We start from the raw sequence: 24034 nt of genomic DNA on the forward strand, positions 1-24034 counted from the left end.
AGTGAGCTCTAAAATATTCCATTGGATTACTGCTTTTGGATTACCTTTAATACAAAAACAACTTCAGCAACAGCAGCAACAGCGGAGACAGCAGCAGCAGCTTTAACAAAAAAAAAAAACAACAACGTAAACAGCAACAACTGCAGCAGCAGCTATAGTGTAGAAAAGTATTGTAAGAATAAATTAAATATTGATATTTTAAGAAAACAATTTAAATAAAATGGCTCATAATAATAGGAATTTACAAAACTGTGTAGTAGCAATTACACAAGTGTTAGAATTAAATGCAATAAATAATCAAAGGTCAATAAGACAACGTATTGAAAAAGATTTAAAGTATGTATGTAAATTCTTTTGAGGGTAATGCCGGCCAATTGCCAGCATTCATTGAGGCAATAGATAGGATTCTGAGGGATTATTTAAACCAGGAACAAGAAGTTTTTCGAGTAGTGTATTAAAAATAAGCGGAAAAGCAAAAAAATATTTGCACGTTGCCCCACCAGCTAGTTGGGAAGATTACAAAATAAAACTTGAACAACATTTTAAGCCAAGAAAAGATCCGATTACTGTTAATTCAGTTCTTAAATACAAAAGGAGTCGAAGTACACTTAACAAAACCAAACTCTCATACAGGTAATGCAGACATTGAGAGGCTACACTCAACCTTGTTAGAAAAACTAACAGGAATTGAGGATACAAGTCTCTCAACAGAAATGAGGATACAGATCGTTATAGGTAACTATAATGATCGCTATCACTCAACCATATAATGTACACCCAATAACGCAAGAAATAGTATTGATCCAACCATTTTAAAAAATACAATAGACCAGAAGAAACACAGGTTCAGTACAGAGAAGACTATATAGAACTGAGATCGACCGGACCGATAAAAAATTACATAAGAGTATGGCATAAAGATCAACCGTATTACCGAATTAATCCACTATAGAACGTTCATCCGACTAATATAAAAAGACCAATGAAATTGGCAAATATTGAAAACCCAAACGAGAGGGATGAAGATACATTTAGCTTAAGGGCATTTAATGGGGATAATAACACATAAATTAAGAAAATTAAAATTAAGTAAGAATTGTATTTTTTTTTAACGCTTGTGAATTTAAATATAACAATACTACTATAATACAAGAAATAAGCGATGATACTTTGATCATCAAGAATGCAAAAAATTTGAAACTTATACAAAATTGTGATGACAGAGATTTTGTACTGCAAAATAACTATATCGTCCCCTCAATATAACAATAGCGTATGTGCTCATACGCCATTATTTTTTTATTGCATATTTAGAATCTCCATCATTGATTCTATGTCTGGTCAAAATTTCGTCAAATTCTACTTCCACAAAGTGGGTCAAAATGTCATTGGAAAAAATGGTGCATAATTTCATGTTCAGAAATTTCCTTCAATAAGAAAATTACAAAAACTTTAAACTCGATTTTCTCAAAACCCAAAAAAAATTATACGCTATTGTTATATTGAGGGGACGATATATTAAATTTTGAGTAATGTGAAATTAAAATTAATGAAGAAAAATTCAGTAACAACAAGACTAAATTGGTTGATAGACTGATACATCCTACCATTGTACCAAATCATTTCAAGAACATTAAAGAAATAGAGGAACTAATATATCATAAAAGCGTATCCTATGGCATAAGTGCCTCACTAATTATAACAATACTCTGTGGGTGACACATAGATAAGACAACTACTACCACCTATATGATTTCTATTAGTTGGATTATAACTATTTGTTAATGAGATATAGCATTTTTGTGAAGCAACTTGTGTTAGTTTACAAAAAAATGGATCATATAGCATTTCGTGTGTTAATAACGCATTGCTTTCTGGGGAATATACTGTTGAATATGGGCTTAGGGAAATCCACCGCTGAAAAAATATTTGCTAAGCTGGAAACAGCGGAATGAGCACCGAGGACAATGATGCTCTAAAGAGGTGAAAGCTCTGTGCAAAGTGGGTGCATCGCAAGTTCATAATCCCACAAAAACAACGAATAACTGGTTCTGAGAAGTGTTTGGGTGCTCTTTAATCGTAATAAAACAGAATTCTTGCGTCGATGTGTAACAATAGAAACATAGCTCCATCAATTCCCACTGGAGTCCAATCGACAGTCATTCTAGTGGACTTCACATGATGAACCGGCTCTCAAGCGCGGAAAGACGAAAAAGTCGGCTGGAAAGGTTATGACAACAGTCTTTTGGGATGCACGTCAACGACTGGTTACTGAGCCAGTTATAATCTATTTCAATGCGTATTTGGTTGCAGTTATTTTCTACTATTCCAAATACTTCGCAATTGTATTATTTTTGAGGAAGAGTTTTAACAGATTCTTACGCGTACGCGTATATAAATGCTTATGATTTGAAATATAATTTTTGTATTTATGAGATGTATTAAATTTTGACATAAAGAGATAAGAGGTATCCTTTGTCCTTACCCTGGTTCTAAGCTACTTCCCCACGAAATTTAAGCCAAATCGGTTCAGCCGTTCTTGAGTTATAAATGGTGTAACTAACAACAACTTTCTTTTATATAATACTAGCTGACCCCGCAGTCGTTGTCCTGCGTGAAATTATGTGTTTAGAAATGAAAAAGTGGAATTTATCATTTCACTTTTTTTCAATGTATCGCAGCTTGATAAACAACATTTTTTGGTTTCTGTTCCGGTGTATAGAAAGGATGATTTTCCAACTCGTGAGCAGGCCACGTATATCTGGCCGAGTGAAAAACATAGCATTGCCATATACATACCATACACTATGCGACTATCCTTGTGTCTCAAATGCAATTTTCGCTGGAAACTGAATACGTTTGAACTGAAATGGCAAATCGTTAGAACTCAGAGGAATTCGTAGAATCAAGCATTCTGCCCCTTGTATTCGATAGGTGCGTCACAATTAGTCGGGTTCCATTACACCGTTTCGTGGCATGATGATTGCAAAACATAATAAGGACAGATACAACTTTGAGACGCAAATGATGCATACCAAGCCTGTCCAAAGAATTTAGAAATACCACTGGATAATTCACGGCTCCGTCTTCATTGTCAAGACGATCGATCGATTTGTATGAGCGCAAGTCTCCCTGAATTTGACTTTGAATCTTCCAGTTTAAGCCAACAACATCGGTATTTTTGGCAGCTAACATGGCGCGTGCACTTAAGGAATTGTAGTTACGATAATTTGTCCAATGTCCGAATATTCGTGATGAGTTCATCTTTGGTGAATTGGTAAAGGGAAGATGGAATTGATATCAAACCACCGGAAGTATCAACCGGAATTTACCCTTTTCCAATTCTTAGCGAATACGATGTAAAATGTCTTCGGCAATGCCATTTTTGTTCGTATTCCATAATTGACGCTAATTTGATGGCTGATCATCGCGAAAAGTGTGCGAACTTCATTCCAGTGATTATCATGTTCCAGCAATTGTAATTGTAATTGTATGTATAATAACAAGATATTTCCGAACAGAGCAAGTTCTCACAAACGGTTCACCGACGAAAGTTGAGAAAAAACTCGTAAATGTTAATTTTGTTGCTGGGAGTGTCTTCTCTGTCTGTACTGTATTCTCTGTGTTGAAATGGACTATTTGGTCATTCTCCAAATTAACTACGAGACAACAGTCGGAAAACGTGCATGAATCGCAAAAGTAAATATCAATCAAAGCGCTTTATTGCAGTTCACGTATCGACCGTATCGTTCAAGATCAGTAACCGCCATGTTGCTTCCTTTGGTGACGTATTTACACACGTATTTTATCGATTACACCAAACTGCAATAGGCAACATTGACATGACTTTTGAATGTGAATTAGACAACAGTGGCGAATATGGTACGATCCATATATTGTCGACTTCGATATTCACGCTTCTAAATTGAATGCTAAATGTTCTGCCATTGTCATCTGGTGAGCGACGCTGATACATTGGATATCCATCATTTCTAGTTTGTGTTTCCGAAAGAAAAGCACCTGGATAGTGTTTCGTACATTTATTGTCAGACATACAAACCGAAGTGGTATTGTGATGTCCGTTAGGTAGATGAACCATATTGGTTTCGTATAATTCTGGATCTATCTCTGGATCAGGAATTTCCGCAGAAATGATTTCATCAATTTGATTTGGTGTAACCACCATCCACCATCCAAAGAAGAATACATATGTGTGTACGGCAAACCTCTCTTTTGCCACTCAACAGAGTACATCCAGCAACTAACAGCACCACATATACGTTGCTTTAAGATAAAGTTTACAAAACATCGCTACTGTTGTTTGAAAAGTTGTCCTCTGACATCGTGACGATCGCTTGCTGATTGCCCGCGATCCATAATTTCATTCGTATGTCATCGCATCCTGGCAATACTCGGTCATGTGCCATGGGCTGTCAATATAAGTACATACTTATGTTGATGCCAAAACGAACGCGACCTCTTCGTGGCATCGTAACAAATTTCAATCTGTAATTGAGCACTTTGTGTGAAACACACATAACGTTTTCACGGAATAAATTTCAATAATTTTTTTTTTTTGAATAACCGGAATAAAGAAAGCAAACGACAAATTTGACAATTGAAAAACAAAAGGAAAAAAGTTGAAAAAAAAAAATTTTGTATAAAAAAAAGTTATTTTTTTTGGAATTGTCCGCCTTTCCGACTTTTCCTCACGAAAAGCATACGGTTTTTTTATTTCTAAACTTTCCTCGATCCACAGCGAACAACCTCTGAAAATTTCATCAAAATTGGTTCAGCTGTTCTCGAGCATTAGCGTTACTAAAAGCATTCATTCGTTTGTATGGGAAAAAGAAAAGGGCTCTTTTTAGGGGTTTTCCGGCAATTATTCGAATTTTTTTCGCCATAAAAACCATCCTTGAGCCTCAACGAACATTTTAAAAAAAGAATTGTGAACAATTTGCTGCCGAATTTGCAAATAAAAGCACTAATCACTTTCATTCTTGTTAAATAAAAATGCGTAAGGATGTAAAGTACACAATATCTTTAACGTTTATTTACAACTCACGAAAAATACAATTGTATATTTGAAATGCGAGCACATATGTACGGAACGAGTCAGATGGAACTCGCAAACCGGACCGCTGAGTAATCGTAGGAAGTATTTGTGGCACCTCGCAGGATCTAAAGTTGAGTTGAATTGCTTGATGGTTTAAGTCCAATGGCAACTAGCTGAAACCGTGTGGAGACGACGTTTTTTATTGAAAATGCAGCGCGAATAGTGATTTGCGAAATGTGTACACGAATTGTGTGTGACGAAGTGTGTCGAACCAATTGTTTAGGACGAATTGTGTAAACGAATGTGTTGGAGACGGATGTTAAGGTGCGAATGTGTATATGGCGAATGTGTGTGTTGATGGGCGAGCTGCAGCTGACGAATAGAATAGCTTTCCCGTTGTCGCTTCCTTTTGTGAGTTGGGTTACGTACGAGAATGATGTGTTACATTGGTGTGGTGTTGTAATGTTATCAGCTATGGTGAATTAAGCTGGCGTATTAGGATGCGCCAGTTTAACCGGATAAAGGGGATGGATGCTTAACTCATTTAAACAAATTGGCAAAATTGGTTCAGGCGTTTTTGAGTTATGCGCCAGCATTTAAAATCATGTTCGTTTTTATTTCCTTTTTAAATCGTATTTGAAAATTTATTTTCTTCATAATTTTTTTTTTCGGAAAATTATCCAGAATTTTCTTAAGTATTCTCCTTGTTTGGGCGGAAAAAATATCTTGTTTCTTAGATTTTGTGGGAAATTGATTGCTCTATAAAAAAGGTCTATTATGACTTTTTCGTAAACTCAACCGTTTAAAAGAAATTAACAGTTAAAGTTTGATTATTTTTGGGAAAATGTTTTATTTCTAATGAATTTTATAACTCAATGAAAAAAAATTATTATGAATGATGAATTTCATAGTTTTGTAGGAAATTTACTGCTCTATAAAAATGGTCTCTTATGATTTTTCGATTAAGTTGTAATACATATTAAGGTGGATCAAAAAAAAAACAAATTCGTTTGATACTCTGAAAAATAGGTTCCTAGACACCTCTAAAAAAGCCTCTCCAAAAACCTTATTCATAATGGTTTTTTTTCATTGAGTTATAAAATTCATAAGAAATAAAAAAATTTTCGCAAAAATAATCAAACTTCAACCGTTAATATAGATTAATAAATATAATTATTGTTACTATTTACTTATGTAAAAGAAAAAATGAAAAGATAGGTTTGAAAATCACAAATAAAAGAAGTCAGGAGACTTCTCAGAGTGGCTCTGGGGGAGTTACATCTCAGGTTACGTCTGACGGAATGCATTTGTGCACCACATCGCATGATCAGCCAGTACGTGACCAAAACAGCAGACTCAGCATATTTTGAGTCTGTTGGAATATGCGGTACACCCACACATTCGGGCAGACTCGATTTGCTGATCTGATGGCAGAGAGAGACTGATTCTTACTACGGAACAGAAAACAACGTTTTTAATCTATAACTCGCGCGAACTCACTCTTTGCTGGCTATCATCGATAAGAGCGTAGAAGGTGTAGATCAGTAATTTCTTCGCTCTTATCGATGATGGACACGGAAGACTTAATAAGTGTAGTATTTTTGAAACCAGCAATTTGGGATCAGAAAGATCCAAACCACCACAACAGGTTCGTTTTGGATAAATGGTTAGAAATATCCACACAATTTAATACAAAAAGTAAGTGCAGTAATATGTTTTCATGTGTTTTATTGTAAAATTGTTACTTTTATTGTGAATTTAAGCTTACAGTGCATTTGTGTTGTTTTTTCCATTGTTTTTTTCAATAGTAATTTGTTGATGCTTATGAGCAGCAGTACAACAAAAATGTACCGTTTCTTTTCGTTTGTCGCATACTCGTATGCTTATTAAAACGTTTAAGTTTGTGTTATTGTGCCATTTATTTTAAAAACTCATTAAATTAGATTATGACAAAAGTATAGTTTGAATACATTGCGAATATTCTCAGCAGTTTGATTCAGACGCCCTGCGACTGTTTGGTTTATTACTATATTTCTAGGCATTAAAGTCCAGTTTTGAGTTAAATGATGTTCAATTTCTTTTCTATCAATAATTACATTATGCAGTAGGCAAATGCATTTAATTAAAACGTCAGCTAAAGTTGGGGCGGTTTGAATAGATGTAGCTAAAATTTTCCATTTGGAATAAATTATACCAGAAGCACATTCAACCGTTCTTCTCGCCCTTGCCAGCCTAGCATTAAAATATTCCTTGTTCGCATCTAATCCTTTTCTGCTATAAGGTTTTAATAAATTCGGTAAAAGTGGATAAGCTTCATCGCCTATAAAAACAAAAGGTGCAATGTTTTGAGTCTTCCGTCCGTTAAATATAAAAATAAATTCGAAGCCCTAAATGTTCCACCATCACTCTGTTTACCGTAACCACCAACATCAATGCATATAAACTTGTAATTGGCATCTACTAATGCTTGTAAAACAATAGAAAAAAAATGTTTGTAATTGTAGTACGTTGTTCCAGAATGTGCAGGACTTTGAACACGAACGTGTTTACCGTCTATACTCCCAATACAATTAGGGAAATCCCACAAATTTTTGAAATCGTGCGCAATTTTTAAAAAGTCACTTTCGTCTGGAACTTTCTTTTACAATTTGTCCAACTGTTGAAGCTCCCATTCGAAACGATAACGCTAGACTCCTAAATGTCTGACCAGTTGATAAATATCTTAAATAAAAAAGATTTATAAACACATTTTAACAAATATATTAATTTAAAATTTGCATTATGTATTGTTTAATTTTTTTTATTGTAGTACCCGTAGTTCGAAATAAATGGAAAGGCCTACGTGACAAATACGGAATTACACTGGCAAACATTTCCAAACCAAAATCTGGTTCCGCTCGATTGGCGGATTACAGAGGCTCGTGGAAATATTTTGTTAACCTGTCATTTTTAAAAGATCAGTTTACTGCCAGAAAATCCACCAGCAACTTACCAGACATAGTTGAAGATGCATCTATGAATTCTTTGTTGGATGAAATTTTACCTGATGAAAGTCAAGATTGTATTTTAGAAGAAACAAGCGAAATTGAAGTTCCAACATTTTTGCAGCAACCTTTAAATTATTCTAGAAAACCAGTAAAGACAAAGCGTTCTCATGTATTCGAAAAACTTTTGGATTCTGTCTCAAGCTACAATAAAGATCATGAAATTCTCCGAAATTTGGCCTTTCTTGATTTATAGGATGCGCCGAAAACGAGCGCTTTGTGCCCTCAGTATTATGCATATGATAATATGCAGCAGTAGATGTCAACAACAAAATATTTTATTCTTCAGAATCACTCATTTTTTTAGCTGTTCGCTATACAAAACTTAAATTGCAAATGCAATTTACGCTCTTATCGCAGCTCTGTTATGCACACCACACAAAACTATATATGTATAACTCGACGCTATGCTCTTGTCGCTGCTCTTATCGACGCTCTTATCACTTATCGCAGCTCCGACATGCACGCAGCCTTAGACGCAGCAGTAAATTAGCGGAGGGCGCCTTTGAATGTTGGAGTTTAATCTGGAGCAATATTATCCTTCAGACTCTCCTTCAGGAATGCTAGTTCAGCGCCCTCTATGTGTTACACCCACACCTCCTCAAACAACTGTTCGAGACTGAGGAAAAAGTCGTCAATTGACGAACCGCCCCCTGATTTCCCTACGTCCGAAAAACTCCGCTCGTTCTCCATGGTCGTTTGATCATATCCACCCGTCATATCCACCGTATTTGAAGCCTGAACGCCATCAGATTTGGCATCTGTCGGGAGTATCCTAAAGACCACCTTTTGGAACGCATAGCTTATGTATCTCTTGGTTTCACTGAGAGAACCGAGGGACTCCGCATTTGACAGTATCATCGATTGCCGATATGGTTCATCGGTTCTCTCCACTCATGCATGGGTGGTGAGGGTTTGCAGTATCTGCAGCTGGCAGACAGACGCAAGCTCTAGGGCGAAACTGAAGATTTGTTTTGCCCATAGCCTCCAATCTGGCTCCCTTCCATATCTCCCTCACCCAATAAACTGCCTCCATATATAGAACAGCCGATCATTCATCCGCTCATCGTTCGCAGTAATTCTCAGATACCTCACCAGCATGCTTATTACCGTAGCGTTCCGCGATTTCGGCCGCCAAGCGCGGCCTGCCTTCAGCTTTCTGGCTAGCGCTGACTTGCTTCTTCCCCCTTGTACAGCCTTTAATGAGTGTAGCAGAGCTTCCTTTGCAAGTGCTGGCGATTCCACCGCGTATGCAGGCTCAACCCACGTCGCTTACCGGCGAATTTCCACCGACTTCCTCCAACCTATTGCTCGTAGAAGAGACTGATACTGAGGTATCAGTTCGGTTTTCGTATTTCGCTTGCGACGGTTTCGTCGCCCCAAGAGCAGCACCCCCAACCGTGACAGATCTGGGTATCGATTTCGACCTTTCTTCACTTCTCTTCATCACTTCTCCGTCAAAAGTTTGCATCTTTATGCCTAAAATACATAAAATAGGGTGAAATCTTGCCTTAACCCCATATTACTAATATGTATTCAAGATATATGTTTATATATTTATAAAGTTGCTTGAAAATAACTTCACAGGTATACCTCAAAAATTAATTCAATCACACCATCTGATTCTGGCCTGAACGATTTGGTGCAATTTTCGGTGACGGGAATTAAAATATAGTAATAAATCCTTGAATATGATACCAAATTTGATTGAAATTCATTCATGATTCCGTCGAGCAATGAAAATTATCCCTTTCTCTACATTAGTTTTGCCGATATCGGTGCAGTCACACTAGGGTTGTTTAATGCACATTCTACATCATAGAATATCATTTCGATTGTTCATCTACCTCTTGTAGAGCGATATTAACCGATTTCTCTTTGCTGTACACTTGCCACCTAAACTACAAACGGTGTCTAGTGATATGTCTTTGGAGTTGGGACCTCCAAAATTCGTGCCTTTGCCACATATGAAACACTTGCGTTGGTATCATCTGGAGTATTAGTCCTAAAGTTGTCACCGTCGCATATTTTTGTTGTTTGCATTTTAACCTTATGTTAAAGGTGGAAGCCAACATGGGTGCCTCATGCAACCCTCCACTTTGATTACACGAGCATAGAGATAATTAGCTGAGTTGATTACAATAAAATTTAGTATTTTATTAATATTATGGAACATAGAATCACTAATTTTTAGTGCAAAATTTTACTTCCGTTTTGCAAAAATTAGATCAAAATCATTCTCAAATGATATAAACTCAACCGAACGGAATAATATTGAGTGCGCAATGCACTGTAGGTGTAGGTGTCGAAAACGTCAACCAAGGGAATGGAATTCATTAAATCGTATTCAGAGCTAAAGTTTATAAATTTTAAGTTAGATTGACAACTTAATTTCATTGAAATGTCACATATTTATATGTAGGTATATATGTATTATATACCAACCCGAATGATCAAAAGTCAGGTGGAAAGACGAAAATTATCATATGGGATATATTGAGGTCTAAATGCATTAATTTCCGAAATTGAAAGATATGTTAGAAAAATGAAATTCATACTTTCGGAGTTGGCGTAATTCGTATACTAATATCACATATGTATTTTTCACAGTAAACTATAAATTCAGTTAATTGTAAGGAAAATTTATATTAAAGATATGGTCGTAGAAGTATATTAATCTAAAGACATTATACAAGGTGCGTCCCAGAGTAAACAGGACTTTAAAAAGAAACAGAACAAATGGGTTTTTCGGCAAAATCAATTTATTATATTCAAAATAGTCTCCTTCTGCTTCAATACAGCTTTTTGCACGGTCCAACAGCATGTCGAATATGTGTTTTAACTCGTTGGCCGGTATGGCCGCCAATATGCCGGCGCAAGCCTTTTATATGGTCTCTACGTCTGCATAACGCTTTCCTTTCATGGGCAAACGCAAAAGGGAAGAATTCGCACGGTGCCATAACAGGTGAATATGGCATGAATTGCTCGTCAGTCAATTTGTGCGGAACAAACTGTGCACGCATCTTTCGTAAGCCCAAATGTTCAGTCAAAATACGATAAATCGATGTTTTGGAGATGTTTAATTCCATTTTCATGAATTTCAATGTTGATTTCGGCTGATTTTTGATGAACTCACGCACAGTTTCGATGGAATTTCCGGTGATCACGGATTTTGATTGGCCCAAATGTTGATCGTCATTTATGTCCTCACTTGAGATGTTAAATAAACAATAAAAATTCAATAACGATCTGTGCAGCCGCTTAGATAACCTCGAAAAAATAAAAATAAAACAAAATTGAAGACATGAATGGTGCTCTCCGAGTTATGACATGGAATGAAAATGGACTATTAAAGCACCAAGAAGAGCTTCTACTGATTTTACAAAAAGAAAAAATAGATGTAAGTCTTATTTCCGAAACTCAATTTACGAGACACAGCCATATAACTTTCAAAAATTACGATATCTATCATACAATCCACTCTAGTAATTGTACGAGGGAAGGCACTGCTGTTATTGTTAAAAACAGCATTATACATTATGAGGATAGAAAAATCAGTACGCACAATATTCAAACCACAACTATTACATTAAAAGCAATGAACCAACCCTTGTCAATTACTGCAATATATTGTCCGCCGAGATACAAAATCCTCGTTGAAGAATATAAAGAACTTCTCAATAAGCACAAACACAAATTTATTATGGGAGGCGACTTTAACGCTAAGCATGTTTACTGGGGATCGCGCCTAAAGACAGCTAAAGGGCGAGGCATTATATTTAACAGTAAGTGAAACAGTCATTAAAAGAGATCTTAGTCTGAGGCTATACAACAAAAATACGGACTGGACTTCGTTCAAACAAATACTTCAGACTAAAATAAAGTGTCCGAAAATCACAACAATTGAACAACTAGAGTTAGAAGTTAACACATTTAAGAAAGAAATTCAACAAGCAGCTTGGGATAATACTCCGGAGTTAAAGCGAAAAAGTGTAGGTTCAAATTACCCTAAAGAGATAAAAATCCTTCTAATTAAGAAAAGCAAGTTACGACGGAAATGGCAACAAACCCGCTCACCACTCGACAAAACCAACCTTAAGAAAGTTGCCGAAGTTGTTATGGTTCCTAAGCCAGGAAAGGATCCTCACGTAGTCTCGTCATACAGACCAATTTCGCTACTTCCACAAATCTCAAAACTTTTTGAAAAATTAATTTATCTAAGATTAAAATCTATAATCGACGAAAAGCAGTTAATCCCATCGCATCAGTTCGGTTTTAGAAATAAGCATTCAACAATAGAACAAATTCACAGAATAACATCAGAAATAGAAAAATCCCTGGAGGAGGGAAACGTATACTCAGCTGTATTCCTTGACGTTGCGCAAGCGTTTGACAAGGCATGGCACGAAGGCCTTATGCAAAAACTAAAATCATGTCTTCCGGTTGAGTATTGTGCTCTTTTAGAACCGTACACCACCATGAGATTTTTCCGTGTAAAACAAGGAAATGAATTCTCTAAACTAAAAGAAATTGAAGCAGCAGTTCCTCAGGGAAGTATCTTAGGTCCACTTTTATATATTTTGTATACAAGAGACTTACCGTTAGCACCAAACAGTATGACTGCCACTTTTGCTGATGACACCGCAATACTATGCGTCGAAAAAACAGCAGAAAAAGCTGCGATAAACCTGCAACATGCAATCAACTCTGTAGTAAGCTGGACCAAAAAATGGAGAATAAAACTAAACGGTGGGAAATCGGTTCATGTAAATTTTAGAAACAAAAGAATCACTTATCAACCTATAAGTATTCTAGATGTCTGCATACCATACGCAAATACAGCTAAATATCTTGGCATCACGCTCGATGCTAGATTACGTTGGAAGGAGCATATCAAAATAAAAAGGATTGAACTTAATCTCAAATTGTCGAAAATGAAATGGCTAATTGGGCGAAGGTCAAACCTGTCCATACACAACAAATTACTTTTTTATAAACAAATAATCAAGCCGATATGGTCATATGGTGCGGAACTGTGGGAATGTGCCAATGATGGCAGTATTAATATTATACAACGTTTTCAAAACAAGGTGCTAAGAGGCATTGTAAATGCTCCTTGGTACTGCAGAAATGCTGATATTCATCGAGACCTAAGGATGAATACAGTCGCCGAAGAAATAAGGAGTCAGGCAGATGCCCACTACAAAAGGCTTAATGCACATGTGAACGAGGAGGCGAGAAATCTTCTTTTAGACACATGCCTCTCTAATCGATTATGTCGCAAAAAAACACATAGCTTAGTTGGATGCTAAAATATAAAGAAATTAATTATACTATATACCGTATATGTATGAATATTACCATTAATTTCTATGTAATTTGTTTTTAAGTTATTCAAATCAAACTGGTCGTTAGTTTTTGAAACTAGTTGTAGTGATATCAAACATTGTTAAAGTTTTAAAAATGTTTGTAATAAAAAAAAAAAAATAATAAAAAAAATAAAAAATTATGTCCTCACGACCACTTTGAAATCGTTGAAACCACTCGTGCACTCTGCTACGGGATAGGCAATCATCGCCATAAACTTGTTTCATCAATTGAAACGTTTCGCTAAAAGTTTTAGTAATTTTAAAACAAAATTTAATGTTGGCGCTTTGTTCGAAGCTCATTTTCGCAACGAAAACACAAACATACTGACACTTAAAACGCAAAAACTTCACTTCCAATTTATGAAACAATGGACAATGGATAAAAATAGCAGATTCTAACGCAGCAGTCGACATATAGATGGCGCTAGGGGGCGCTAGATTCAAAAAGTCCTGTTTGCTTCGGAACACCATCCCGTAGAAACAAAAAAAAACTAAATGAATTTTATCTTAATCCTTTTCACGAATATTTTGTTGTCGCCATGACATTCACTTGCAGCCTAAATCTTGTTACTAAGAAACAGTTACCTTTATAAACAAAAATGTGATTGTGTGCTATTTAGAAATAAATAGAACGAGTTTCAAATAAGCTCGCAATTTACAACATTATGTACATATTTATCATCTCCGCTAAGTTTTTGTTAACAAAATTGTGAGAACGTAAAAGTGAAAGTGCCCACAAAAAACAATGGCACTGATAAGAAAGTACGTTTTGCAATAATCCATTTATATTATAACAGAAACAGAAAAGTCGTAGTAAAAAAGTAAGAATGAGTTAGTTTTTTTTCTTTTGGGTCATAGATATCTCAAATGCACCAGAGCGCACCTTTTATCTAATCACAAAAATTATTTATTTTTATTTTTAATAAATATTTTCGAATTTTATATTTTTAAACTAAATAAATAACACGATTTATATCAAAATACCATTTCTAATATTATATTTTTACATTTGTGGCAGTTGTGCGACTTCACTGCTGGTGAGCACGTACTTGGCGGCGAAAGTGCCAGAGCAGAGCGCAAAGGACAAGCTGAGCAATAAGTTGAAGGAAAGCAGGAGCGATTACAGAAGTGAAAATTCGCGAAAAATATTTATGAGATAATTTTGTATAAAATACATATTAGTTAATAGTTAGAAGAAAAGTACAAAAGCAAAAATGGTGAGGAAGCAAGGATTAACAATTTTCAGCAAACGTTATCGCATGCAGATTTTGGTAACACTTGCAGGTGAGGCCAAAGAAATTTATGTGATTAATAAAAATAAGAGTTAAAAAATTAAGGACATATAATAATAAAAAGTGCTCAAATGGAAAAATCGATAACTACTCATCATACAATTCACATAAAATTGTTGTTATTGTTACTGTGTAAAGAAATGAAGTGCTTATGCTTATAATTATGGCAGAAAATACAAAAAATTATTAAGGGTTTAGTTACGCTATTAACCTTTTTACTCTAGGCGGACAGCGTCTCCCTAGATAGCTTATAATCAACCATCAGGAATAGCGTGTCAAATAACTTTGAACTCGTCACCATGAAAATCTCAATTTTTCCGCCATCCAAGTAAGGATTGGTGCTGCTAAATACATATTTAAAGTAAAATAATCAGATGATATTCTACAAGGACTCAAAAGCCTACGTTTAGGCGCTTCAACAATGGCTTGTGGTTTATCATCTCACCAAATCCAACACTTTTGCTTATTAAAGACCTATTCAAGCAAACCATTGGCTGAAAATTTTTTTTTTTTTGTGAAAATCGGTATCGGTGTCGTTTCGGCTCCATGAATCGAACACGCGACGTGCTTGATGGCTTTAATTCATGCTCTAGTTGGATTTCTTAAGCCTACAAACCAAGATCCTTCCGCAAAATCTTCCATAAAATGCATGAACACTGCTCCAAATTGTTGCATGCGATGACATGCGGTCTTCGTCGATATTCTGCTGCACAGTTGAAAACAGATCCATGGTTGCTCGTATTACCGACGCTGCTGGACGATTATATCGATTGAATATTGAACGCAGCACGTTACGTCACAGGAACCGAAACCTAATTTTGGTAATGTCACGATTTTCAAACGCTATTCCAGTAACAGTGCAGTACGTAGGTTGCTATATATATTTCTGGCCTAATAATGTAAATAGGCATATTTATCAACGAAAATGTTTTTTTTGTTTTTTTTTTATATTTATTTAATTTTTTTTTGTCGATTGCTGTTTTGTTTCGGGCTCATACGCATAGATCCATGATTCGTCACCTGTGACGATCTTATAAACGTCTTTTGAAGCACCGCGATCGTATTTTTTCAGCATTTCTTTGCACCAATCCACACGAGCCTTTTTTTGAGCGACTGTCAAATTGTGCGGGATCCAACGAGAACAAACCTTTTTTACGGCCAGGTATTCATGCAATATCGAATGTATGCTGGTGGGAGAAATGCATAGGCATGCCTCTACCTGAAGGTATGTTACACAACTGCTGTTTTTGGACGACCGGAATTCGTCTTTGAGCGAGCGTCGGCCACGATTGAATTCGTTGTACCAGTTTTTCACAGTGCTATAGGATGGTGCTTCATAGCCATACAAAGATTTTAGTTCATCGATGCACTCTTGTCGTGATAATCCACGTCGAAAGTTGTGAAAAATGATCGCACGAAAATGTTCACGAGTTAATTCCATTTTTGGGCCGAGATGATTTTTTTAATTCCCTGTAAATAAAACAATTCACAATTAAATGACAAAACGTTCTGAGTGATGTTATGCTAAAGAATGTCAAACTTTCCTCTGGAAATGTCAGATTGCACCTGGCTTAGTGTTGCCCTAGGCCAGAATATATATAGCAGCCCTCGTAACAGCTGTCAAAAGGACCAACAGCTAAGAAAAAAGTATTGCCTCTTTAAAACCACACATCTAAATAAAACAAGTATGGAAGGGCTAAGCTCGGGTGCAACCGAACATTTTATACTCTTGCAACTTGCAAGAATCAAAGCCAGGGAAATAATTTAAGGTGTAAAACCAATCATATAGAGTAAAGTCAGTTGGATGTTCGAAAATCCTGATATTAGTTATATAGGGGATTGGCCAAGTTTTTGCTCAAATGTATCTATTTTATCCACAAAGATAAACTGTTATGAGTGAAACACGCTCTCTTGTTTTCATTGAAATAACTCACATTTTGGCCAATATATGCGGTACAAGGTCAGCCCGAAGTTCGAAAATCTTAATATTAAGTATATGGGGGCTAAGGGAAGTATTAGACCGATATACCATTATAAGAGAAAGATTATCCCATAATTTCAGTTATATGGGATATATCAGACATTGATCGAAATTTTCGATTAAAAGTAAAATATAGGTACCGGAGTCTAAACATTCGGTACTTAGGGGCTTGAACAGTTTTTATTGGGGTTAAAGATTTTTTGTCATTAGTTGGCACATACTAAAGTCATTATTCGTGCAAAGTTTTACCCCGTTATTTTAATTGGTTCTTGATTTGTGTACTGGAAACTGAAGGAATCAAGTGGAATTTAAAATTGTGCTATATGGAAAGTAGGCGTGGTTTTTGTCTGATTGGATTTCCTGTAAGGAATCGCGTTAAGTCCTGAGTTCCAGAACGTAGCCATATGCAATTTGCTATATTAATTATTTGGACCGAACCAAAGTATATTGTAAGTGATTGCTATTTTTGTTTGACTCAAACAAGAGACATTATAACCAAGTTCAAGTATGCTACCCAGAATCCAAAATTGCCTTTGACCAACATCCTATATATTGCCGAAATACTATGCGAAGAGATAGCAGTGGATTTGTACTCTACATTGAGACAAAAAATCACACGGTAATTATAATTAAATTCCAAGGGTGAATGATAATAAGTTGAAAAAAAAATAAGTTGGAAGGACCGTCCTTAATTACTTTGCCAAATGTGAGCTGCTAAAGTCGGTACACTTCAGTTGTGCGTTGCGATTTTTACAAGGCATAAAAATATCGAACAAAGAATCGCTTCGAATGTTGGAAAAGGCGAAAGGCTTACGCTGATTCAGTTTTATTAAAAATGCAAGCCTACGAGTGGTACAAAGTATTCAAAGACGTTCGAGAGATCGTTGTTGACATGATTCGATTCCGACGACCTTCCACTCAAAAATCAAGGTGATGCTCATTTTTAGTTTTCGATAGACATATGTACATATGTACGTGGTTTGATGCATCAAGAATATTTTCCGGTCGAGGGTCAATAAGGAGTTCTATATGGCCGTTGAGGTATTTGCGTGAGAACATTCGTAGAAAACGGCCGGAATTGTGAAAGAACATTTCATGAGTTTTGCACGATGATAATGCACCAGCGCATCGAGCCACGATTGTACCCGAATTTACAGCCAAAAACGATATGAATACCATTGATAAACCAGCGTATTCACCTGATTTGGCTCCGTGTGACTTTTTTCTGTTCCCCAAACTGAAATTGCCGCTCCGTGAAACCTGATTTCAGTCGATCGAAAGAGCTGAAGGCCATTACAAAAAGTGGATATGAAAATTGCTTCGTGGACTGGAAAATTCGTTGGCATAGGTGTATTACATTTGGTGGGAATTATTTTGAATACGACAAAATAAATATTGATGAATAATTAAATATTTTGCGTTTTATTTACAATCCGAGTACTTTTTTGTCACAATGTACATCTATCTGAAAAAGAAATTTCGCCGACTTAGCGAGGCATACACTAAAGAAGGAATATTTGCGGTTCCACAAATACGGCAGCTGATAAGTCAGGTTAAAAGCTTTGAAGAGAAGCTGAGCGATCGGAAAACCTCATCATGTAATTTTCTAGGAAACCACAAATCGGAAACTTATAAAGCCTTATTAACTGAATTTATAATGTCGTTAAAAGTATTGGAGTGTAATATGTTCTTAAAAATGCAAATGCTGGACTCTCATCTGGATTTATGTTCGGCAAATTTGGGTGCTGTGAGTGACTAACAAGGCGAAAAGTTCCGTCAGGATATTTCCTTCATGAAGAAGCGTTATCAAGAAAAATGGATCGCAGGACGCTGGCAGATTATTGTTGGAGACTTAAAAGAAACTTTTCATAAGCCAATTATTCACGTAAATCATAAATATTTTTTCTCTATTAAGGAATAATTTCCTTAAATATACCTGATGTTTGTACTTTTTACGAAAATATATATAATTTGTTTTTATTCACATATGTATGTATTTCTGTTTAGTGTCCCGTGACAAAATTAAAGTAAAAATTTTGTTAACGCAGTTTTTTTCGTTATTATTGCTAATCTTGCTTGACATTTTTATTGCCTATTGTATTGCAAGCTACCATATATAATATCTTTTGTATTGTGAAATATTTTAATAAAATTGGCGTTCCATTCCATCAGCTCACATAATGACGCTTTCCCATGGCATTGGTCTTGGCTGGCTCTCGCCAACACTCTTAATATTGCAGTCTCCACGAAGCCCTTTAGAATTCAAAGTTGCCGTTGAAGATGTGTCCTGGATTGGTTCGATTTTCGGTTTGGGTTCACTTACCAGTAACATATTCTTTGGCCTCTTGGCGGCTCGCATCGCAAGGAAGACAAATATGTACCTCTTGGCGATACCACATATGGTGAGTGTAAATTTAATTATTTCTATCTTGTATTTAAGGAACGAATACAACTTTCGTATTCATAATTATAAAGTTCCTTAGTTGTTTTCGTATTTTGAAAGTTCTTTCTATGGAAAAAATATTCAATACTAAAATTTGAAGATTAATTTAAACAAAACAGAAAGACAAAGACAATTTTATTGCCAAAAAAAAACCCTTCGTGATCATTTGCCATACCTAAATTATCTCTGGTCATAACTGTGACAGACAGTTTTAACGAGTGAAAGGCATTCGTTAACAAGCAAGCAAACGGAGTAGTGCTAGCAGGCGCTGGGAAATAAATTAATTGTCTTTTGAATATTTTATGATTCGCTCGAAAATAATTTTAAAATAAATCTGTATTGGTATAAAAATATCTTCAAATAAAACATCTTTGTATACTTTTAATAATAATTTCAAATAAACGGACATTCTTGACATAAGTAAGTAATAAAATATTCATATAGTTTTTCTCTTTTCTTCAACTGATGTTTGTCACCCCTAAACTAATTGAGACAGATCTAGAATTATAAATGTAGGTTTTTGATCAGGATGACAAGCAGAATTGAATTCCGAGTGACTGTCCGTCTGTCCGTCGGTCTGTGACTGTAACTTGAATAAATATTGAAATTCCTAATAAAACTTGCTACATACATACATATGTTTCTTCGCAACCAAGGTAGATTGGTTTGGCATGTGGCAGGATTCCGATCAACGGCGCGATCAGAATTTCCATATTTATAATATACATAGTATGTATGTATATGGCTTGATGCCACTTAAATACTCGTTCATGATAATATAGACTCCTTAAAACACTTCTGCCATATTTTCAACGTTTCCGTAGTCGCGATAATATTGAAAACACAAAATTTCTGATATCTCAAATTGGCTTGCACCCTCTTATTTAAGTAAATAAAGAATATTCTTCAGTATAACAGTTTTAAAATTTATTTTTGTTTCATGAACAGCTCTTTTGGATCCTTAACTATTTTGCACAGAGTGTCGAGTATCTCTACGCATCGCGTTTCTTTGCGGGGCTAACCAGCGGTGGACTCTATGTCATTGGGCCTGTCTTTATTAGTGAGATTTCAGCTAAAGAGTAAGTACTTAGTTAACCAATGTATTTGCACGTGTGTTTATAAAAGTGGGCATACGAGTATGAGCCGATACTATATAGCTTTGTGTGGATACATATGTATATGGCATATTTGCTTATTTATTGCACTGTGAACAGCTGTTCGCCTCAACTCTTATCTAATTGTTATAATCCGTGTTTTAGTGACTTTATAATTGCTGAATAATAATAATTCATAAACAATAATGTACATATTTTTTTCTCTTTATCATTTCTAAGAATACGCGGCGCACTCACCTCGTTGGCAATGATGTTCTACAGTTGCGGCATTCTAATTGGCTTCATACTGCCCTCTTACCTCGATTATCATCTTATACCATGCATCGTCATTTTCCTATCCATAATATACTTTGCTGTATTGTCCCTTTTTCCGGATACACCCGGGAGTCTCTTGGAACGAGGTCAGCTGGAAGAAGCAGAGAAAGCTTTCAATTTCTACAATAACATTGATAGAAAGGTTACTGTAAGAGAATTGTGCGTCAATGAACTGCAAACGTCGACAGCGATAAGTGATTTTGAGGAGCTCAAGGCGTCAAAATTAAAAGGAGGGAAAGCCACGTCCATCACTTTGCAAGACTTTTGTGAGTTGGTGTGTTTTTCATTGTATTTACATATTATTTTTTATTCATTGCACATTCTCTATTTCGAAGACGAAGTTTCGTTAATTGTTGAGCCAACTACCTCAACTTTTCTTTATTTTATCATTTAAAACGGAAGAAATCTGTACAATAAAAAGTGTTCCCGAACACATTCAAGGAAATCTCCTTAAAAAACAGAAAAGTATGTCAAGAAAAATAGGCTATATCGGATAGAACAATGTCAAAACTTATTCGAGATGATCTCTACATGAAAGTTTACCATAGGTCGCTGGTATTCTGACAACACGATTAAAGCAAATTAGACCCAACAGTGTTTTCAGTGACACGCGGTCAACGGTCCTGAAAGTATCCTTTTTACAGATGAAAAAAATGTTCACTACTGAAAAAGTTTTTAATAAGCAAAATGACAAAATCTAGGCACAAACTTCCAAAGGCGCAGAAACTATTATTCCAAGAGTGCAACATGGTCACCATCCAGCTTCTGTAATGGCAAAGGTTTTGTTGGAGTCTTCTGTAAAGGAGTTACACAAATTCTTCTATGAAAAGGGGGGTAAAACTGAGGCGAAAGTATACCAGCAGAAAGTTTTCGAATGTCTGAGAAATAATTAAGCAATACACTTCCTTCGATGGTGAACATTAGAGCTGGTTTCATTGCTGCAGATGATTGGCAGTTTCGAAGTCCATTGGACCACAGTATGTGATTGGAGTTGCAGAAAATATCAGTCGAAGAAAGATCCTAGAAAGATATATAATTTTTTTGAGCATGGTATCGATATGAATCAAAATCTCAATTTAGCCCATACATAAATATAATAGCGAAGAATGTCAGCTCTCTTGTGAGTGCATGGGGTCAAGTTTATTTAGACAGGAAATGACTAGTTCAAAATCAACTTCTACTTTCAGAAATTCTAAGTCTAGTTTTCCCATTTCCTCTAGTCTATTAACCTTCCGAATCTTGCCAGTCTTTTGAACTCTACTTCTTCTCTAATGTCATACTGAGTTTTCCTTCAACTGTACGAATGCATTTTCGGTAATTTTTTAACTTTTTCAATTTTTTGCTTGATTTTTCAGTCAACAAGTCGGCTTTAAAGAAATTTGCGATCGCTTTTGTACTCTGCTTACAAAATCAGTTTTCGAGCAGTTTCGCTTTCGTAAATTATATGTCGCATATATTTGCTGAATCCGGTTCAACATTAAATCCACAGGACTGTACGATCTTTGTGGGTGTGGTGCAGATATTGTGCACACTATTGGCTTCTATTTTGGTTGAAAAGTTTGGTCGTAAAACACTAATGTTGACCTCGACCGCTGGCATGGCGCTTGGCATGTTCGGCTTTGGTGCATTCGTACAGTTCACCGATGACGCAACAAAAGCCGAATACAATTGGGTTCCACTGGTGGCGGTTGCTTTTGTCACCGCAACAGCCTCTTTTGGCGTAATCTCGCTGACCTTTACGATAATTGTGGAAATACTGCCGGCAAAGGTTAGTCCGATGTGGGAGAGGGGTTAAAATTGTTAATACTTTATATTTTTTCAGATTCGTGCTCAGGCTCAGTCGATTGCAATGATGTTTTGCAGCATTATGGTCTTCATCACGCTGAAGTTGTATCCATATTTTCTCTTCAATCTGGGCATATCGATCACAATGTATTCGTGCGCCAGCTCGTGTGTGTTCACCGGAGTTTACTTGCTCATATTTCTGCCAGAAACGAAGGGCAAATCAATGGCGAACGATTGAGAAACTAATTAAGTTATTAATTAATTAATTGTTACGGAAGTTTGTTGAATACGAAATAGAGACTTTTAATCTTTAAATACAAGTAGCTTAGTAGCTTTGTGTGAAAAAACGACATCATAGAGTTAGACCACGAAAAAGCATCGCGTGCTTAATAACCTAAAAGCTAATATTAATAATTTGAAATAACCAAAATGCAGTTGTTATAGCAGATCCTATTAAAAACATATCACTGCTTACCAAAAGATTTTTCAAATACTTTTTAATTCAAACAAATATTGTGTTATATGAAATATTTATAAATCTGTATTGTCAAACTGAATCGACATTATCTAATATGTACAATTTCAAAGTCACACTGTTAGTTACCGTACTCCTCCGAAACGGCTTTACCGATTTTTACCAAATTCTATATGCGTATTCAGTAGGTCTGAAAATCGGCTACTATCTATTTTCCATACCCCTAAGCGATAGGGGTTGATCACTCCTAAATTTTTTTCCAAAAATTGGTTTTTTTCCACACAAATTTTTTTTTTTAATTTTTTTTGTTTTGGTTTTCAATATTTTGATTTGTAAATTATCTGAATCGTTCAATTTCGGTCGTTTGCTTTTTTATTCCGACTATTCAAATGAAAAATTATTGAAAAATATTCAGCGAAAACTTTATTAGTGGAGCGCCGTAAGGCATAAAAATAGTAAAATATCGGAACCCAGGGACAGTCAATGAATCCGTACAACAAGTGTTTGACTGCATTATTAAAACCTCAAATAAAAAAGTTAAAAAAAATTGGCCGATCTCGATTACAACAATTTTTAACAAAAGTTTACTGAAAAATGAGAGGCGAAAGGGGGAAAAAATGTTGACAGTAAAGTTTTTAATTTTATATGTAATGAATTATGTTTGCAAAGTAACTTTAACGTTAATTTATTAGATTTTTGCGAAAAATAATTATTTACAACAAAAATTTGTCATTAACTATATACGTTATTGTTCATTATTGTCGTCGTCGATCTCGTTGAGGTAGATTGTAGGTAAAGGATTAGTACAGCTTTCACCATTGCATTCTAAGCAAGCTGCAGTGCAGCTTAATCCACTTTTTCTGCACCCAAAAGATGATCCACATCCTGTTTTGCATGTGCAAAAAATAATTTTCAGTAAAGATTCTGCATCATTGTTTGCGGTATCAATATTCCGCATTTATAATTCCAACCCCATTCTTCTGGTGATATTTCTCTTCCGAGCCATCTTTGAATTTGTAAAAATTCTCTTTTAAAGTGTTCAAAAGCAGCATCTGCAGTAGATGGTGAAGACGGCAGGAAGCTTTAGTAGTTGCTTTCAAAAAAGAGTTATATCTTAATTCATTAAGATTTTTTATTTTTTTGGGGGGCACCGTATAAA

General features: G+C 35.6%; 1 protein-coding gene across 3 annotated transcripts; it reads left to right on the forward strand.

The window, feature by feature from the left end:
- On the forward strand, positions 1-22882 carry LOC120766695 (facilitated trehalose transporter Tret1-like). 3 transcript variants are annotated; one of them, XM_040092341.1, is made up of 7 exons: positions 1-172; positions 14488-14753; positions 18915-19144; positions 20134-20264; positions 20520-20881; positions 21971-22383; positions 22438-22882. In XM_040092341.1, exons 2-7 carry the CDS (start codon positions 14684-14686, stop codon positions 22636-22638), a joined length of 1407 nt encoding a protein of 468 aa, XP_039948275.1. In that variant the 5' UTR covers positions 1-172; positions 14488-14683; the 3' UTR covers positions 22639-22882. The 3 variants fall into 3 exon arrangements, with proteins under 3 accessions (XP_039948275.1, XP_039948274.1, XP_039948276.1); XM_040092340.1 differs by lacking the exon at positions 1-172 and adding an exon at positions 14111-14290; XM_040092342.1 differs by lacking the exon at positions 1-172 and adding an exon at positions 14111-14231.
- The last annotated feature ends 1152 nt before the right edge of the window (positions 22883-24034 follow it).

The sequence above is a fragment of the Bactrocera tryoni genome, chromosome 1, assembly GCF_016617805.1.
Source record: "Bactrocera tryoni isolate S06 chromosome 1, CSIRO_BtryS06_freeze2, whole genome shotgun sequence".
Taxonomy (NCBI): domain Eukaryota; kingdom Metazoa; phylum Arthropoda; class Insecta; order Diptera; family Tephritidae; genus Bactrocera; species Bactrocera tryoni.